The sequence below is a fragment of the Larimichthys crocea genome, chromosome VII, assembly GCF_000972845.2.
Source record: "Larimichthys crocea isolate SSNF chromosome VII, L_crocea_2.0, whole genome shotgun sequence".
NCBI lineage: Eukaryota > Metazoa > Chordata > Actinopteri > Sciaenidae > Larimichthys > Larimichthys crocea.
This window is the reverse complement of record NC_040017.1, coordinates 22,007,129-22,023,110: the sequence shown is the minus strand read 5'-3', so window position 1 is coordinate 22,023,110 and position 15,982 is coordinate 22,007,129. Positions and strand designations below refer to the sequence as shown.

Genomic DNA, 15,982 nt, shown 5'->3' with positions numbered 1-15,982 from the left:
GTAAAAAGTTGTGCGCTCCTCCTCCTCCTCGTCCATGAGGCTGATTTGGCTCCAGATATAAACACACATAGCTGCTCTGTCCGCGCTGCGCTCCCCAGTCTCCTCACAACAAGCAGACAGATCTGCTCCAAGAGGCTGAAAAACAGAAGAAAAGAAAAAAGAAAAAGCAGCAGGAGGAGACGATCTGTGGCACATTACCCAGGATGGAGGTAACAACTATGACTGAGCGAGGAGATCTGTTTGTAGCATGTACTTTTAGGCCACTGGAGCAGATGTTTTTAACATTTAATGTGGTTTCTGTGCAGGCATGTGTGGTAGAAATTAAAACATTACATCACAGGAGCTCAGTGAGAGAGTTTATGGTATTTTTTAATGCTCTGTGTCATTGCTGTGATATTTCTGGAGGGACTGGGAGGAACTCTGTGCAAACATTTTACAAATAATAAGACTGCACTGGTGTCTGTACATCTTTTGAAATACTTTATCCATGTGCAGTGTTTACCTCTTCACTTTGATATATGTGATATCATTTAAATTAATACTAATATAAAACCAATATTTTTACTCATGACAAATCATGTGTGATTATATTGGGCTTCACACACACCAAACACTCTTTGGCTCAGTTATGTTTGAGCTTCAGGCAGGTTTAAAAGTAGATTTGTGGCAACGGCTTCATAACAAGTAACCACAACGCGAGAGGAAGGAAACAGAGCTGACAGAACATCTGTCGTGGCCCTTAGTTTGTGCGCCGTGATGAAACTGAGAAGTAAATACAATTAGTCTTTTCGCTGTAAGTCTGCGTTTCTGATTTCCCCCTCAGCTGACAAGCCATGCTTTCTCTTCTCAAAGGGCAACTGTCCTTTACCCGCGTACACCGAGGCTAAAACAGAGACAAACATGCTTCTTTATCCCATAGGAGGCCTGTCCAAGTGCTTCCACACATTTTGTTTTTCCTGCAGGCTTCGCTCGCAGGTTTGTGGCCTCCTCCCTGCAAAACAAGCTGTTCCCTCAGACTTTTAACATCATTCTCGAGTATTTAATGTCATGTGGGTCGAATAGGAGGAGAAACACCCATTTTTTTCCCCCCACAGCATGTGAGGGAGCACATTAGTAATCTACCACAGGACGACTCTCTCTCTATATATATACTTGCACCACTCAACCTTAGGACTTGGATATGCTTTAGGCAAGTTAAGCTCAGATTTAAAACCTTATTCTTCGTTCACTGTTGCCAAAATTTGAGAGAAAAGAATTTGGACTGCCCCCAGATCTGTAAAAAGATGAAAGAATGGTAAAATGAGATAGAGGGGACTTTGTTAAGTAAACAATATTTTTTTTTTCCGATACGGAATACAGTTCTGTGAGATAAGGCTGTTTTTGAGGGGAAAGAAAATCTTGAACCTGCACGTAGACTCTGAACACTGAGATGGTGAAAGCAGGTTCAGCTTTTATTTGAGAGTCCAGCTTTTTCTGGATGAAGCCTCATAAAACAAAAAAACCCAAAGCTCAGTTTTCACTACAAGATGTGAGTCAAGCAACTGTTTTAGAGGTTCATTCAAACTAAAATCCTGACGTGCTGTGTCAGAAATGTCTGATCTTGGTGAACAGCTGGTTGGGTTGTGGATTCCTAACCTCATATCTCATTCAGAAACAAATTTCTATTGATGTTTTGGATGCAGTGATGTTTCACCTTCAAGTAAAACCTTTTGAACAGCCCACCAAGTCCAGTCAGCATCAGGTCAGATCAAGTCTATAGTTTCCTGCTATTCGCTTTGGTCTAACACCCAAACTAACGCATCTTGCCACATCACCACAAACAAGTGAAATTTGTTAGCCGGTTGTGCAAGATGTGTGGCCGCTGTAAGCAATATGATTAATGTTTTGCTACTTCTCGTTTACTGAGAATTCCTCCCAGCAAACAACAATTCTTCAACACCTGAATTGAATTTGGGCAAAATGGATCAGGTCTCCCAGCTGTTAGCTGTTGGGAATGGTGACGTGTTCGTCTCCTGCAGCAGCCTTGAGTTTTTGGCCTCTCACACTCACTGTCATTTTAAAGCTCTTCGGTGACATCGCGTATTAGTTTAAATTCTGCAGCGTGTTTTCTAGCTTCAGGAAAGAGCTGTTCGTGTTCGCAAACATTGATTTACTGACTCAAACAAGCCTCGGGGGGAGATTAACGCATGGAAATTCTTAAGTTTAGTGTTTCCTACGTTGGAATGACAAACCATTTAAGTGCACAAACTAAAGGTTTGGTACACGTGTGTGTGTGTGTGTGCACCTGAGGATTTGTACTGTGTGTGTGTGTGTGTTGGGTGGGGGTGGTGCTTTTCCTTTGATGGAAAAACAACAGCGCAGCTCGAGGAGTGAGTATTTGGGATTGCCTTGCCAACCATATGGTGTGCACATTTATTATGTAATCCATAGTAAAGTTAAGAGACCAATAACACAAGAACTCGTCTGTACCAGCCAGACGTTTGCTAATGAGTTTTCCCCCCTTCTTGCTTTACAGCAGTATGTCATTTAAATATTTTCACACTTCAGTGATTAGCATCTTTATTATCATTATTACGAACCAATACTCCTTCCCCTCCCACTCGTACTACTCCTGTGTGTTTATGACGCAGGCTGAAAGCATCCATAGTGTGATGTTCAGAGCCGGACGTTATCAGTGACAGATGCAGTCTGGGGTGTTTGCTGAGGCTGTATGTTAAGCTGTATGTGTTTTTAGTGCAGGATGAATGCTTCGCTCTGTGCTGAACATACAGACACCTGACTGACTGTGAAGCTCGGCGGAATGTAAAAGCATCAGCATCAAGGAAAGCCAACCAAACTTTATCCGAGTTCTACAGGACACGGTGCATGTTGTCGTGATTCGGATCATACCGGACAGCTGAAAGCATTTAAAACATATGAATGTTTTCTGATTATACGTTGATATTCTGTGACTAAAGGGCTTCTGAGTCACGATAAGATGAGCCAGATGATGACAGGACAAAGTACCAGCATCTCATGTGACTTTAAAAAGTAAGCTTCCTGTTCTGTGGTTATTTTTCATCTCTCTCTCTCTCTCTGATGGAGATGCAGGCCGTCCACATATTTTATCGCTGCTGCCCTTTGAAACCAGCATTTTTACAGTGACAAACATGCTGTAATTGCAAAATCAGTTGGAAAAACAGAAGCAAACAACAGGAAGTGGAAAGTTTTTTTTGTTTTTTTTTTGCAGAATCTTCATTTTCATTGCAGTTTGTCTTGAGTGTTTCTCAAGTTTCTGTGGTAACAACAGTAACAGTGTGAAAACTATAGCTGGTTTTGGGAAAAATGAACTTTTGTTGTTGATGTTTAGCCAGTCCATTATAGTTATACATCATGTTCTATCAGCAGCCAGATGAGGGAGCAAATGCACGCTAAGAAAGAGTCATTTTTGTTGCCTATTGACAATTAGCAGCAGTATTGTGTCTTAAAATATGCAGCACACTAATAAAAGATCATTTAAGAAGACCTTAAACAACAAAAATGTTCCTTTGCAGATGTTTCATAATGTAGGAAATGTGTTTGACATGCTTGTCAGGCCTGAAGAAGACACCCAAACTGTTTATTTGTCTTAATTAAAACTCAAACTGGTAACTTTAATCTGGTTCTGCAGCACCGTGTGCCCTGAAGGCATCGACAGTATCAGATTCAGCTGTTTTTTTTTACAAACAGAAGATATATTTACTTCAAAAAACAAGCAGCTCACTGTCAGTAGAGATTTCAGCGTGCACACACTTGCCAACTGAATCATTTAAACTGTGTGCAGACGATGTGCGATCGCCTGAAGTTAAATTAAAATAACATCAGATTTGTGTTTTCACGTGGGAATCTTTCACTCTCGTTTGTTGCCTTTGTTTACATCTCCACGATTACTTCTCTTTTAAAGTAATTGTGTGGAAGCTTGGCTCGTTGGAGAATACCTGCACCTTTTACGACCAATGAAATGCTTCATAAAGCCTCATAATTCCATAGCTGCTTTAGCTGCTGTTCATTTCTAAACTGGTTGTTGTTGTTCTCTCGTAACTATTTGCTGCCATCACAAGCTCTCGAACTTTACATGAGGTGTTGTTTTTTTTTCTCCGAGTTCTGCTATCAAGGATGAGGTTGTGTCTGGAGCAGTGCATGGGGCAGAGAGATAACCAGGGTGGGAACTACAGAGAAGAGAGTGAGTGTAATCTGTGAAAGAAAAACACACATTGTTGACTTTACATTATGACATGAATGGATGTGTATAGATTAAGGGGAATTTTCATCTGTCCAACCTCTGTTCCAGCTGATCCACTTCAGGTTTTTTAACTCTGAGATATGTCAGAACCAACTTGAGGCAGTGCAGTGTTTTTGCCATTAAAGCTGGCTAGTTTGAACAGGCCAGACAGGCAGCCGGAGTCAGGGTTTAAGTTCTCTGAGGCATCTGCAGACTGTCAAACATGTTGAATTTAGTCGGTGTAAAACATGAGATACGTGCAGACAGGTTTTGAGAACAAACAGAGGAAGTGGAAACTCAAAAAAACAATATCATCATGGCTTCATAACTTATGTCCAAGTCAGAAAAGTTAACCCATACCGCATTGCACCCCCTCAACCACCCTCTTCTGAATCTGGCGTCGCGCCATGCTCCTTATTTCCTTTTTTGGCAGAAAGGAGTGCAAACACAATAAGTGCTGCAAGCTGCTTGTACTTTAATACGTGAAGTGCCATTTTTTTCAACGTCAAGTTTTGTGTTTTCACTGAGGGCAACTGTCGCAGCTTAATCTAGATTCCCTAATGCTTCATCGTTGAATGCATGCACTATTACATTGGCAATGCAAGGTAAAAACTGGGAGACGTATTGAGGTTTTCAGGTTTCTGTAGCTTGAATGGCAGGTGCAGGTTTGAGCGTGTAAGACACATTAATCTTTTGGAACAGCCAGGTGGATGATGGATGGATGAGAAAAAATGTAATTAATATAAAGTGCTGGAAACCAAGACAACAGAGTATCAGAATAGAGACAAGTCTACAATGTTAGTAGAGTAAAAGTAAAAGGACAGACATTTTATCAGCTAAATATGTATGTATCAAAAGTAAGAAGACTTTAAGATTGTTTTATTGCTATAAATATATTAAATAAGAGATTTTGAGTCATGTTGATGCTCCACTGACGTGTGTGTGCATGTTTTCTCATGTCCCCCCTTAACAGAGTTTATTGAGGGACCGTAAAGTAAACTGCTGCGAATTATAGCTGCTGTTAGCTCAGTTTGTTAGCCAGGCTGTGGGCTCAGAGCACCAGGAAGAAGGGAAGTTATTAGGCCAATGCTGATTGCAAATGCTGACCAGGGGAGGGGAGCCAGTGTCATGCCAGAACTGGAGCTGGACAACATGGCAATGTAACTGTGCGCAGAAGCATCTATAAAATAATGACAGAGGCAAAAAGACTGAAGAGAACGTTGTTGTCTTGCAAAAGGTTGCAGAACAAGAGTAAATCTGTGACTACATATACTTTTATTATGCCTGTTAAATAAATTACCACCACTGAATCTACTCACATGCACTCCATCACCCCTCAGTGTGAAGTCCATGACCTTCCACATATGTCACTCCCATTCCCATAGTTTAGCAGAAAAAAACCTAAAGTATGCAAGTCTGCTGGTGGAGAAGTGGATGCCAAACCCTGTGGCCCTCTGGATCTCTGCAGGCACTTCACAACGATGCAGTTGTGGGGAATGTGCAGAGCTTCACTGAATGAAGTCATCCCATGTCCCATGTCAGCTATCTGATCCGCTGTCCAGATGTTTTGTGTCATCATGACAGCTGGATCAGAGTGGGAATACCAGAACACCACGGTGAATCCCCAACAGATGCTCGTATCAAAGTTTTCTTGCTCGAGCTCAAATATTTGGAGGAATCAGTGCCTGCAGTGAGATGTTTACATTTTTATTTATAGATATAATTTATTGCTCTCCATTAACCGGCCTTTTCTTTGCAGTTCAGATTATCTTAAGCGGGCCACTGCAGTTATCATATTGAAATATCACGGCGCATTCCTCGAACAGGCCTGGCTCTTTGATTTGGTCTCATACCTTTCATAATTTGCCCGTCAATTGCAGTTAAAAAGCATACCATAAACCCCTCATGAAGTCTCGACTCATTGGTCGTTGCATTTATCACATTTAAGTAAAAGACGTATTTCAGGCATGCGTTTTTTTTCTTGGGAATAAATCTTTATCTGCAGCTTTTTGTTCTCAGGTCATCTTGATTCATTTTCCTCTTCTCTGGATGCTTATTGTTTTATTTATTTATTCCACACCCTACAGTACTGGTCTGTGTCTGCAGCACCTCCCATTTCCCTTGAGACAGGGGGAAGCAATGGCTCTTAGATGAGTTTGTCCCTTTACCTCATTCCTCCTTTCTAGTGTACTACTGCCAGTGAGGGCAGTGGAAAAGTGAGATATTCGGATGAGGTTCAGTCCAAAAACACATCATGTTTTCCTGGAAAGGCATGGAGCGAGAAGGTGCCTGTCTGCACTCTCTTACCACTTAACAAGTGTAGGCAGAAGGGAGCCGCTCACTGTGGTGGTTTTCCCCGTGGCAGAACATGCTGACTTGTGAAAACAAAGTCTGCAGACTCAAAACTGAAGCCATTACGCTCGGTGTGCTTATTGAACAAGATCTTGCAGAACAGCTGTGCGCTTCGGTGCGCTTTATTTATCTTCACTTTCAGAGATTTACGCTGTGTGAGGCTCACCAGCGAGAGCTTATGAGGATTGAGAGTGAAAGCAGAGTCATTCCCAGAGAGGGGTTAAAGATCCTGAGCCATCTTTATCAGCTCCATGGTAAATTACATGGCCTGAGCGCCGCTGTTTTATCAAAGCAGTATACAGTATGTCAGGATTTACTTAGACTAATATCATGTGCTTCTTCTCCCCGGCTTCTGTAAATAAGAATCACAGGAACAGACAATAGCGTGCTTTGTGTGATCTGTCTGTCTGTGTTCTCTTTCCACATCTGCCGGTCATACAGTAAACCTCGTGTCTCCATCCGCAGCCTGGAAATTAACACGCCGGTTGGGATTAACCTTTACTTATCCAAACACGGCTCACCAAGGATGAACACACTTTTCCTGCCACACAGTGCTTCGCATTCACGCTGAAAAACCACAGTCTGCTGGAGAGGGTTTTCAGGTGTAACCATGTGCACTGTGTCAGCTACAGTAGAGGTCATCAGTTTTTTTTTTTAAGTAACATTGGTTACGAGCTGCATTTTTAAACAGTAGAGCTGGGCGATAAGATCATAAGACTCCAAACTTCTAACGTGATTATAGGAGCATTGTTCTAGTGGCACCGTAGATAATATAAAATATGGATCATATCCATCGTAACCTGTCACACAAAGGTTTCTGAAGAGCTGTTTTGAAGCTCAGTGTGGTGGCCTCTGCCACCTGCCTCCCAACGAATCTAAAAATCAGCAAAGAGCTAAAGTGGGATGAATGAAGCCTGAGTGCTCAAACTAGTCACCTACCTGTCAATCAAAGCAGCCACACTCTTAATTATGTATAACTTTTAAGTCTTAATATAATATAAACAGGTGAGTTGCCATGTATTTACCTTCGAGTTAGTCTGTGTGTACTTTTCCACGCCATGCCGCCATGTGGAAGCGCCATGTTTCTACATTAACCCAGAACAAACCAAGAACCTCTCATATTTTATAAATGTTTTACAGCCTCTGTGGTTTACACCTCATGCTAGGAAGGAGAGAGTGATTCAAGGGTGCGTCCTTCATCTATAGATTATATTTGACCTGTTGATGGTGTAGTGCCTTTGCGAGATCACGATCGGAAAAAAAGATTTAATCTCAAGGGATTTCTTTGTTAAATAAAGATTAAATAAAATATAATAAATCTATATGCTGCTGTAACCTTCGCATATGACCAGCTGTCATTTTCCATGTTCAGATACCTGGTTTACCTACGAGCTGACATCATGTATCACGTGGTATACTTGTGGTAACCCCATTAAGAAGGTTGCAGCCTGTCCATTGGACCTTCCCTACAGAGGCTCTGTGAGTTTTTGGGAGAGAAAAACAACCTAAGAATAGATTTGTTATGTAGGCATTAGTGTCCCCGTCCTGCACTTCAAATGAAGTATAATCTGTGTATTAAACAAAATAATATTTTCCCAACTAGCTTTGGGGGATTCGAACAAGCAAAATCTTAATTATCCTCCAACTACTACTGTTCCCCTGCAGGCCAGTTTTCCTACAAGCATAAATTGACTTTTCATGCTAAATAATTGAAAATAGAAATAAGAAATATCTTTTGAAAACATGCCGTTACATCTATACACATACAGCATGTGTGACAGTAAAGCAAGAGTTTCCGGGGGAGTCCAGAAATAGATTTGTTTCTTTTTAGCGTAGACCCAGGCCCGTTTTTGGAAAAACCTTAATCACATGGCTAAGGCAGCGCTTTAAGTAGCTATTTTTTCCGTTTCCTTGTTTAGACATGTTCAATTGCTCTGTAAGCTAGATCACAGTATGTTTCAGATGTGGTCTAGCATATCCAGGGACACTCTCTCTTAGGAGCTGAGGGGTTACAGAGCAGAGCTGTAATCCAGACTGCCTACACAGCTCTGGGGCTTTTTCCCAGGCCTGAGAGCCCCAGAAATAGAGTTTGCCCTGCTCTCTCCTGCAGTGAACCAAAGTTTCCCACTCTTCCACAGAGCTTGGGGTCCCAGCTGAGTTAACCATACTGATAACCGACTGAATGCCTTGAGTGTCACAGAGACGAAAATAACTTTGCACTGACATTTTCAATTAAAAGACAAACAAGCAAATTATATTCTGTAGTATACTAATCATGAACTCTTCATAATTTGTCTCAGTAAAAATCTTACAGGAAAATATGTATTATTTAAGTAACAGTGTTTTTTTTGGTACATTCATACAACAGATTTACTTAAAACATGAATAATACAGCGTCTGTCGTGTTATATGCTGCATGCAAGGTAACTGTATTTTAAGTCAGGGAGGTATTTGATTAACGATGAAGGCTTGCTGTGAAAAGATACATGAAGAATAAAGACTGATCATTTAAAACAAATAATGAAAATATGGAAAATACAATGACCAGAATCCTTTTCCAACACTAAGAGTAAATATGATGTGACTAGTGTCAACATGTATGTAGAAAGTTGATGTTTTTACTTAAAAAAAAACAAAAAAAAAAACATGTATCAGGAATAGGAGTAACTCAGTGGAAAGAACAAAGACGTGATTGTGTGTTTTAGTAGGCTGGTAGACATTCCTCCTGTGTCATTTAAATAAAGTCAGACAATAGAAATTCTTGATTTTCTTCACCCAAAACATGCGAGCAGAGATTTAAACAAACAAAGCCCCGCTTCCTTTGCCTGCGCTGTTGTGTCTAGAGTTTGCGCTGCGAAAGGAGTCATTTGTTTTTTTGAAGGACAGGAAAGAGTTAAACAATCAGAGGTTACAAAATAATGGTGTGGAGGGTGGGTGGTCCCTGATGATTACTATTTATCACGGATGAGAAAAGGAGAACTCAGGAAAAGGGTTGGGATGTGGATTAGGACAGAGAGGCGGCGTCAACAGAGGCGGTGCAGGGGCGAGCTGATGCTGTAATACATTTGGGTGGAGGGAGCAAGGTGGTGAGGTCATGGTGAGAACGAAGGGGGGGAAAAAGGAAAATAAAGCATGTGATTAAAATGTGGAATGTGAATATCTGTGAAGCTTGGGAATCCGTGTTTCCATCGGATACTCCCCAAACTGTGCAGAGAGGGCGGGAACAGAGAGTGCACACCCAGGAAATATGACAGAATTGGCACTCTGTAAAGAGAGGCATACGCTTTTTAGTGGTAAATAAAAGTAAATGAGATGTAGTATGAATGCCGAAAACAGAAAGGGAGGAGTGACTGTACAATGCAAATGGTTAAATAGCGACATGATGCTTGAGAATCTAAAACTGGTGGCTTGTTTTCAAGGCGCATTCCAGCCTGCAGCCATCAGCCAAACTTATCGCTTTAGGCCACAGATACGTGGAGTGAGTTAATGGTCATCAAAGAGCAAGCGCGGAGGAGGGAAGTTTAGCAATCAGCTCGGGAATAGTGGGAGAGACTGAAAAGCAAAGAGGGCGAGACGTGATAACAGTGTGAGGCTGCAGGGACAGGTCCCTCCTGTCACAGGCTGCGGCGTGATGTTGAACAGCTGTGGAGGGACGGACAGAGAGAGAGAGGCTCACTTCCTGTATCCCAACCCACAAAAATACGCTCTCGAGCAGAAGAGATAAACTCCTCCAAAAAAAAAAACAGCCTTGAACCCAACACACTGATGGAGTCGTTTTGAGTTTGCATATTCACACCGCCTGCTGCGTTTCTCAACCCGTCTGCAGGGAAGTGAAACATGTTCTTCTTCTCCGACCGCCGCATCTGCGAAATGGCTTTTCTGCAGACGCAAAGCTTAATGAGAATGTATTCTTCTTTTAGTTTGCTTCGTTCAGCAAGTCAGCTATTTTCATCTAACAGGGCAAAGGCAGGCCAGGCGTATATATATCTTAAGATTCATCTATGCTGTTGGTGTGAGACTTGTGGAGCTTTAATTTCTATTTTTGTGTGAGAATTCAGCTTAAAAGAAGAACAAGAGGTTTAACTTTATTGATGACGGAGAAGGCCCAAAATACAACCACACACACGTATAGAAATGCAAATGTGGAGGTGCTATGGATTGGATTTAAAATGTGACAAACAATACATCCAGACTGTTAGATTATTCGTCGTTTGATTGTTTGACTTTCTTCTTTTCCAGAAGGATTCTCCATCCAAGCCGTCTGTGGCTGAGCTGGCTGGAAGATTCAGAGGTCATATTCTACCAATGCCCACCTCAAATGACGAGGTACTTCATTTATATCTTATATAGCAGCCATACAGAAATATACTAAATCAAGTGGCTTGTTATTGTATTTATAATTGCTGCTTCTTTTTTCTTCGTAGTTTCGCAGAAGACCGCCATGTTCCCTCAAGTTGCAAAATCAAAAAGATGATAATGAAGAATCAGATGTAAGTAATTATATTTATTTACTAACCGACGTGCTATAAATCTGTCTTCTTCTTGTTTACTGTGTTTGTAATGACAACACAGTAAACAGTGTACTGTTGCCAGACAACTTATCTGTTTTTTCTTCTGCCTAAAACTTTTAGCAAAGTTGTGTTCGTGTTTCTGTTTTTTTTATTACCTACCAAACAAACCATATAGACCTACTTTTGCACAAAGTACAACAACTACGTAAACATCACAAGCATGTAGGACAAGTTATTTTAGTTACAAGTTATTTTATTTATTTAATACTATTCAAGTCTTTATATTTACTGGGACATATGCTTGTATGTCAAGGTTTCCATAATTTAAAGGAAGCGTTGGGATCATGTTTTTTCATTAACTCTGTGTTTTCCTGCAGAAAACTACTGTCTCCGCCAAACCCTTTAAAGTAAAGGTGAAGAGCTCCCCCATCATCGAGAAACTTCAGGTATAAACACCTCGCAACATTTAAATGTTTTGTAAGGAAAAAGGGCGAGGAAACAAGTACGAGCCTCACCAATAACATGTTACTGTAGGATGCAGTATACAGGCAGAAGGTTGTGTAGGAAGGACAATTGAGATATTTAAAGCATGACTGCCACCCACTGTTCAGTTGGCATCGGTGCCTGAGCTGCTCGCATGCTGAGAAAAAGAGGAAGAGCTTGTCCCTGATGCCGCAATCGGCTCAGATTAATGAGGTAATGGGATCACGGTCACCCAGCCTCCGCTGAGGCTCCCACTCACCACCATCGAGCCTTTTAGTTAGCAGTTCACAAGGTGGGCAGCCATGGGACAAAAGGGCTGCCGCTTCTCCCTCTTCCTCTTCTCCCCCGTGCAGGTAGGACACAGTTCTTAAAGTTGAAACAGTGGGACTAACTCGATTAGATCTCAGAGTGGATGTAGCTGTTGTTTTTTGAGACTTAAAAGGTAATGTCAGGACGTAGAGGTGAGTTTTCAAAGCAGGAATGTCTCACGTATGTTTGTATTCTTTCTATGACATTGTTCATACGGTTACAGAATACAAGGAATAGAAATAAGGACCAATAGTTTGAGACTAGACAGTTTTTAATTGTTTAATTCGTCACTTATTTATTATATTTCTCGTATGATATTCAATTTAGCCTGAGACAATCTCCGTTTTTTACTCTCACTTTAGGTTCATAGTACAGTTTTAAAAGTGCTGTTAAAATAAATCTAGCTCATTGTTTGAATAAGTTTTATTAGAACACAATCTACTAAAGAAGATTACAGTTTCTGGAAACGTCCTTCCCCCCTGCAGGCCAATCTTGCTCTGTCACCCACTGCTCTGCTGCCTTCACCCAAGAGTCCCGAGGCCAAGATCCCATCTGCGCCTTTGTCCCCCACCACACCCTGCAGCCCGACGAGCCCCAACCTGCGGCCCTCACATCTGTCCAGCGAAGACGAGGATCCTGTCAGCTTCAGCGACCCTCCTGAAGGCACCACGTTGCCGAGCATCAACAAGGTAAACGTACATGCAAAGTTGTACATTAAAGGCAGTTGGACTAGTTTTGTGGTGTTCTCATGTTGACAAAATGCACCTTATATCACCCTTTCTGGTCTTTTGGATGAGTTCAGACAAACATAAGCTGCTGTAACATTGGAAACAAATATTTCTCAGTGAACTGTGACGCAACAGCCGGACACATGGCCCCCCCCCTCCCTCCATGTTGACGTGTTTCTCAGTGGGTGTCCTGCATCTTCTCTTTAAGCAGGCCTTGAATAAGCTGGATGCCCCTGTAGTGCATGAGTGCTGTTGCAAGGGGGATTGAAGATGTAATCCCATTAGCCTAGTTAGAGTCTCTCTTGGTACTATTTTGTCCAGTGCTCTCATGCATATGCTAATCAAACTGTTACCGAACCTCATTTGATGATTCACTGATGTTGAATATAGATTCTTAGCAGCCTTGTACGTCCAAGTCGCCTTGAATTTTCTTGCCTTTTTTCCCACACAGACTCGTGCACGGCTATCATTCAAGAGGCGCCCACCCACAAGACAGCACAGGAGGTCAGCTGGAGAGGAGTCAGGGGCCTTTGGGAGCGCTATGTCCCCATGTGAACTGTACAGCCCAAACGAAAATGGGGACAAGGACCAGGCTTTCAACAGCCCAGCTGAAGAGGCTGGAAACGGACTGCCTGCCAGTCTGAAAGAAGCCGAAGAAAAGGACAAGGACTGTGAAAAAACAGAGGATGAGGTAGCAGCAGACGACAAGAGGAGAGATCCGGAGGAGGATCAGGAAGCAGAGACTTTGGAGGAGAAGCCTTCAGAGCCTTCCCCTGCCAAGCCGATAGAGGGCGATATTACGGCAGGAGAGGGGCAGGCGGAGGCGGCAATGGAGGAAGGAGAAAATGACAGAGTGTGAGCTGTGAAAAACAAATATATGAATAAGTTATTCAGCGCTTTTAAATCAGAAAACTCCTCAACTGTTTTTAAATGTCTTGGGTACCTGCTCTGTTTTAAGTCCCTCTATTGCCCTCTAGAGAACAGGTCTATAAACACTGGAGGGTTGTGAGAACAGCTGTTCTCTGCACATGGACATAAGCTTCACAGTTATACCGAGTCTGTGTGATCAGACTCTTGTTTTTATGATCTGCATCTTTGCTGAGATGTGACACGAGTCAAAGACATTGCTAAGAGTGCACTTCCATGTCAGACGTCTCTGTCATGTACAGAAAATACTGAATGCTGGGTCGACCAAAGGCTAGAAATATTATTAGAGTCACATATATATTAGTAGATATATAACATGTGCTGACATATCAAATCACTTTAGGTTGAAATTATATATTTTGCTTATTTAGTTTTCTTCTGATGTGCGATGTTGGTGTACTTGTCTCGCTTGTCTTTTATTTTGTATAATATAAAATATCTAAATCACAGAGCTACTGTGAAGTGACTGGGATCCTCAAAATAAAAAGCCTCCTTCTTATATAAGTTAAAAAAAAAAGAAGTCGACATTACTTGTGTTTGGTCAAATATTTGAAACAATCAATATGAGTCAGTATGTATATCTTGTTTTTCTTTCGCTTGATTTAGTGAACAGTCTTGAGTCAGATGAGGCCAAAAAAAGCATGAATTTGTAGTAACAAAGGTGTGACTGGTGATACAGGATAGCAGTGTAAATATGCAGATTGAAAGGCTTCTACACACAGACGAAACACTGAGGTGATTTAAATCATCAGCCTCACTGAAATACCAGGAGGGAGAGAGAATTAGTATTTTTTGTCTATTTGGCGCCCCCTAGTTACAGACTGGAGTATCACTGTTGAACATGTGGATAACTGTACACGCATATCTGTTATGATTGTGACAGTCGACAGCCATGCTGACACCAAACATCGAGAACAACAAAAGACGTAACAGCCAGCTGATATTACTCTCTATTGCAACAACAACAAGAAGTCCAGCTCGGCATTTGTCTTTCTGTCTCGCCAACGAGTCAGTCCCAGATTTACCCTCGTCTCGGTCTGTCACTCTGTCTTCTTCTTCCTCTGTCGTCCTCTTCAGTCTCTTCACCTCTGCCTCATCTGAGCCCAGTTATGTTGCCTGCTCTCCTGGCTCTGGTTCTGGTGTCCATGGCGGCGTCACTCCCTGTCTGCAACGTTTTAATCTAGTAGGTTAAATTAAAACAAGGCTGACAACTATTTGTTGTATCAACAACAATATTAATAATAATTGTAACTGTTTATTTATATAGCATGTCTGATAAAAGCATGGCACCAGACTCATTCAAACATTTCAGGACGGATCTCCAATGACTCCGGAAACGCTCCTGAAAACTATGGATGAACAGCTTTTATTGCACCTGTTTCTGTAGGACAAATTACACCTCAGTGATTCAACATACGTAATCACATCATTTTCCACTGCAGGTCTGCCCATTATCAACCAGAGCAGAGGTCTAATATCTGAACACATCTGTGTGCATGCAGAGCATTAAAATCAAAAGCCAGATGTCTTTAAACATATTACACAGTGCTCCTGTTCCTGCCTGTATTTTGTATGAAAATCAAATTTAAAACTGTAAAAAAATGTAGAATATGTGTGTCCTTTATAATTGGTAGGCTACTTTACCCCAAAAATGGCAACTTAAAGGACCATGGTAGGCTACTTTACCCCAAAAATGGCAACTTAAAGGACCAGCAGGATTGAATGCAACTTCCTCACAACTTCCTTCCAAGCATGAAGGAAACACGTGAAAAAACTTGATAGGCCAGTTCTGGGCTTCTGAAGTAACACCAGGGCAGACTGTGTGGCAGTAGTTTCAACATGCTGAGAACGAGAGGGTGACGGCAAAGTACGGCAACTATATTGCTAAATCCTACACACTAGTCCTTAAAGGTGTGGGAGAAGTGATTGTGGAGAAAACCATGACAAATAGCATGATACGGTGCCAACGACAACAACTAGGGATGGGAATTGAAAAAGATTTTTACGATTCCGATTCTATTACTGATTCTGCTTAACGATTCGATTCTTTATCGATTCTCATTTGGGAAAAAAAGGAGAACAAACCATTTGATCAGCATCAACTTTGTTTAGTTAGAAGTATCACGACCTTACAAAACCAACCGCGAGGTCAAAAGAGGCCCACAGCCTAGATAATAGTAACGATGTGTAACTACCTTCCGTAGTAACCGCAGAGGTCATAGCCTGGCTGCTGCCACCACCGCTGCTAGGTTGAGATTCATCTCTAGTACGAAGCGTGTCAAAAATACCACATTCATTTAAAAATATTGCATGTTGTGTGTGCAAATGTTTCTGCATGTTCGTCGTGTTCCCTCCCGACGCTGTTATCTCCACTTTGCAATGATTGCAAGTCGCCCTGTTGCCATATTTTTTGGTAAAATGCAGCCAAACTT

The 15,982-nt window shown here is 41.7% G+C and overlaps 1 protein-coding gene across 3 annotated transcripts; it reads left to right on the top strand.

The window, feature by feature from the left end:
* On the top strand, nt 1–15,136 carry zgc:153184 (capZ-interacting protein). Of its 3 annotated transcripts, XM_019259332.2 has the most exons (7): nt 2–209; nt 4,121–4,201; nt 10,832–10,918; nt 11,017–11,082; nt 11,481–11,549; nt 12,381–12,584; nt 13,075–15,136. In XM_019259332.2, exons 3-7 carry the CDS (start codon nt 10,898–10,900, stop codon nt 13,480–13,482), a joined length of 768 nt encoding a protein of 255 aa, XP_019114877.2. In that variant the 5' UTR covers nt 2–209; nt 4,121–4,201; nt 10,832–10,897; the 3' UTR covers nt 13,483–15,136. The 3 variants fall into 3 exon arrangements, with proteins under 3 accessions (XP_019114876.2, XP_019114877.2, XP_010741664.3); XM_019259331.2 differs by lacking the exon at nt 4,121–4,201 and having other exon boundaries at nt 1–209; nt 10,835–10,918; XM_010743362.3 differs by lacking the exon at nt 4,121–4,201 and having other exon boundaries at nt 3–209.
* The last annotated feature ends 846 nt before the right edge of the window (nt 15,137–15,982 follow it).

What these genes read in the sequence shown, in the direction of transcription:
- zgc:153184 (XM_010743362.3), top strand. An exon ending in CCATCATCGAGAAACTTCAG is followed by an intron (nt 11,550 to 12,380) that starts GTATAAACACCT and finishes TCCCCCCTGCAG; the next exon opens with GCCAATCTTGCTCTGTCACC. An exon ending in CGTTGCCGAGCATCAACAAG is followed by an intron (nt 12,585 to 13,074) that starts GTAAACGTACAT and finishes TTTCCCACACAG; the next exon opens with ACTCGTGCACGGCTATCATT.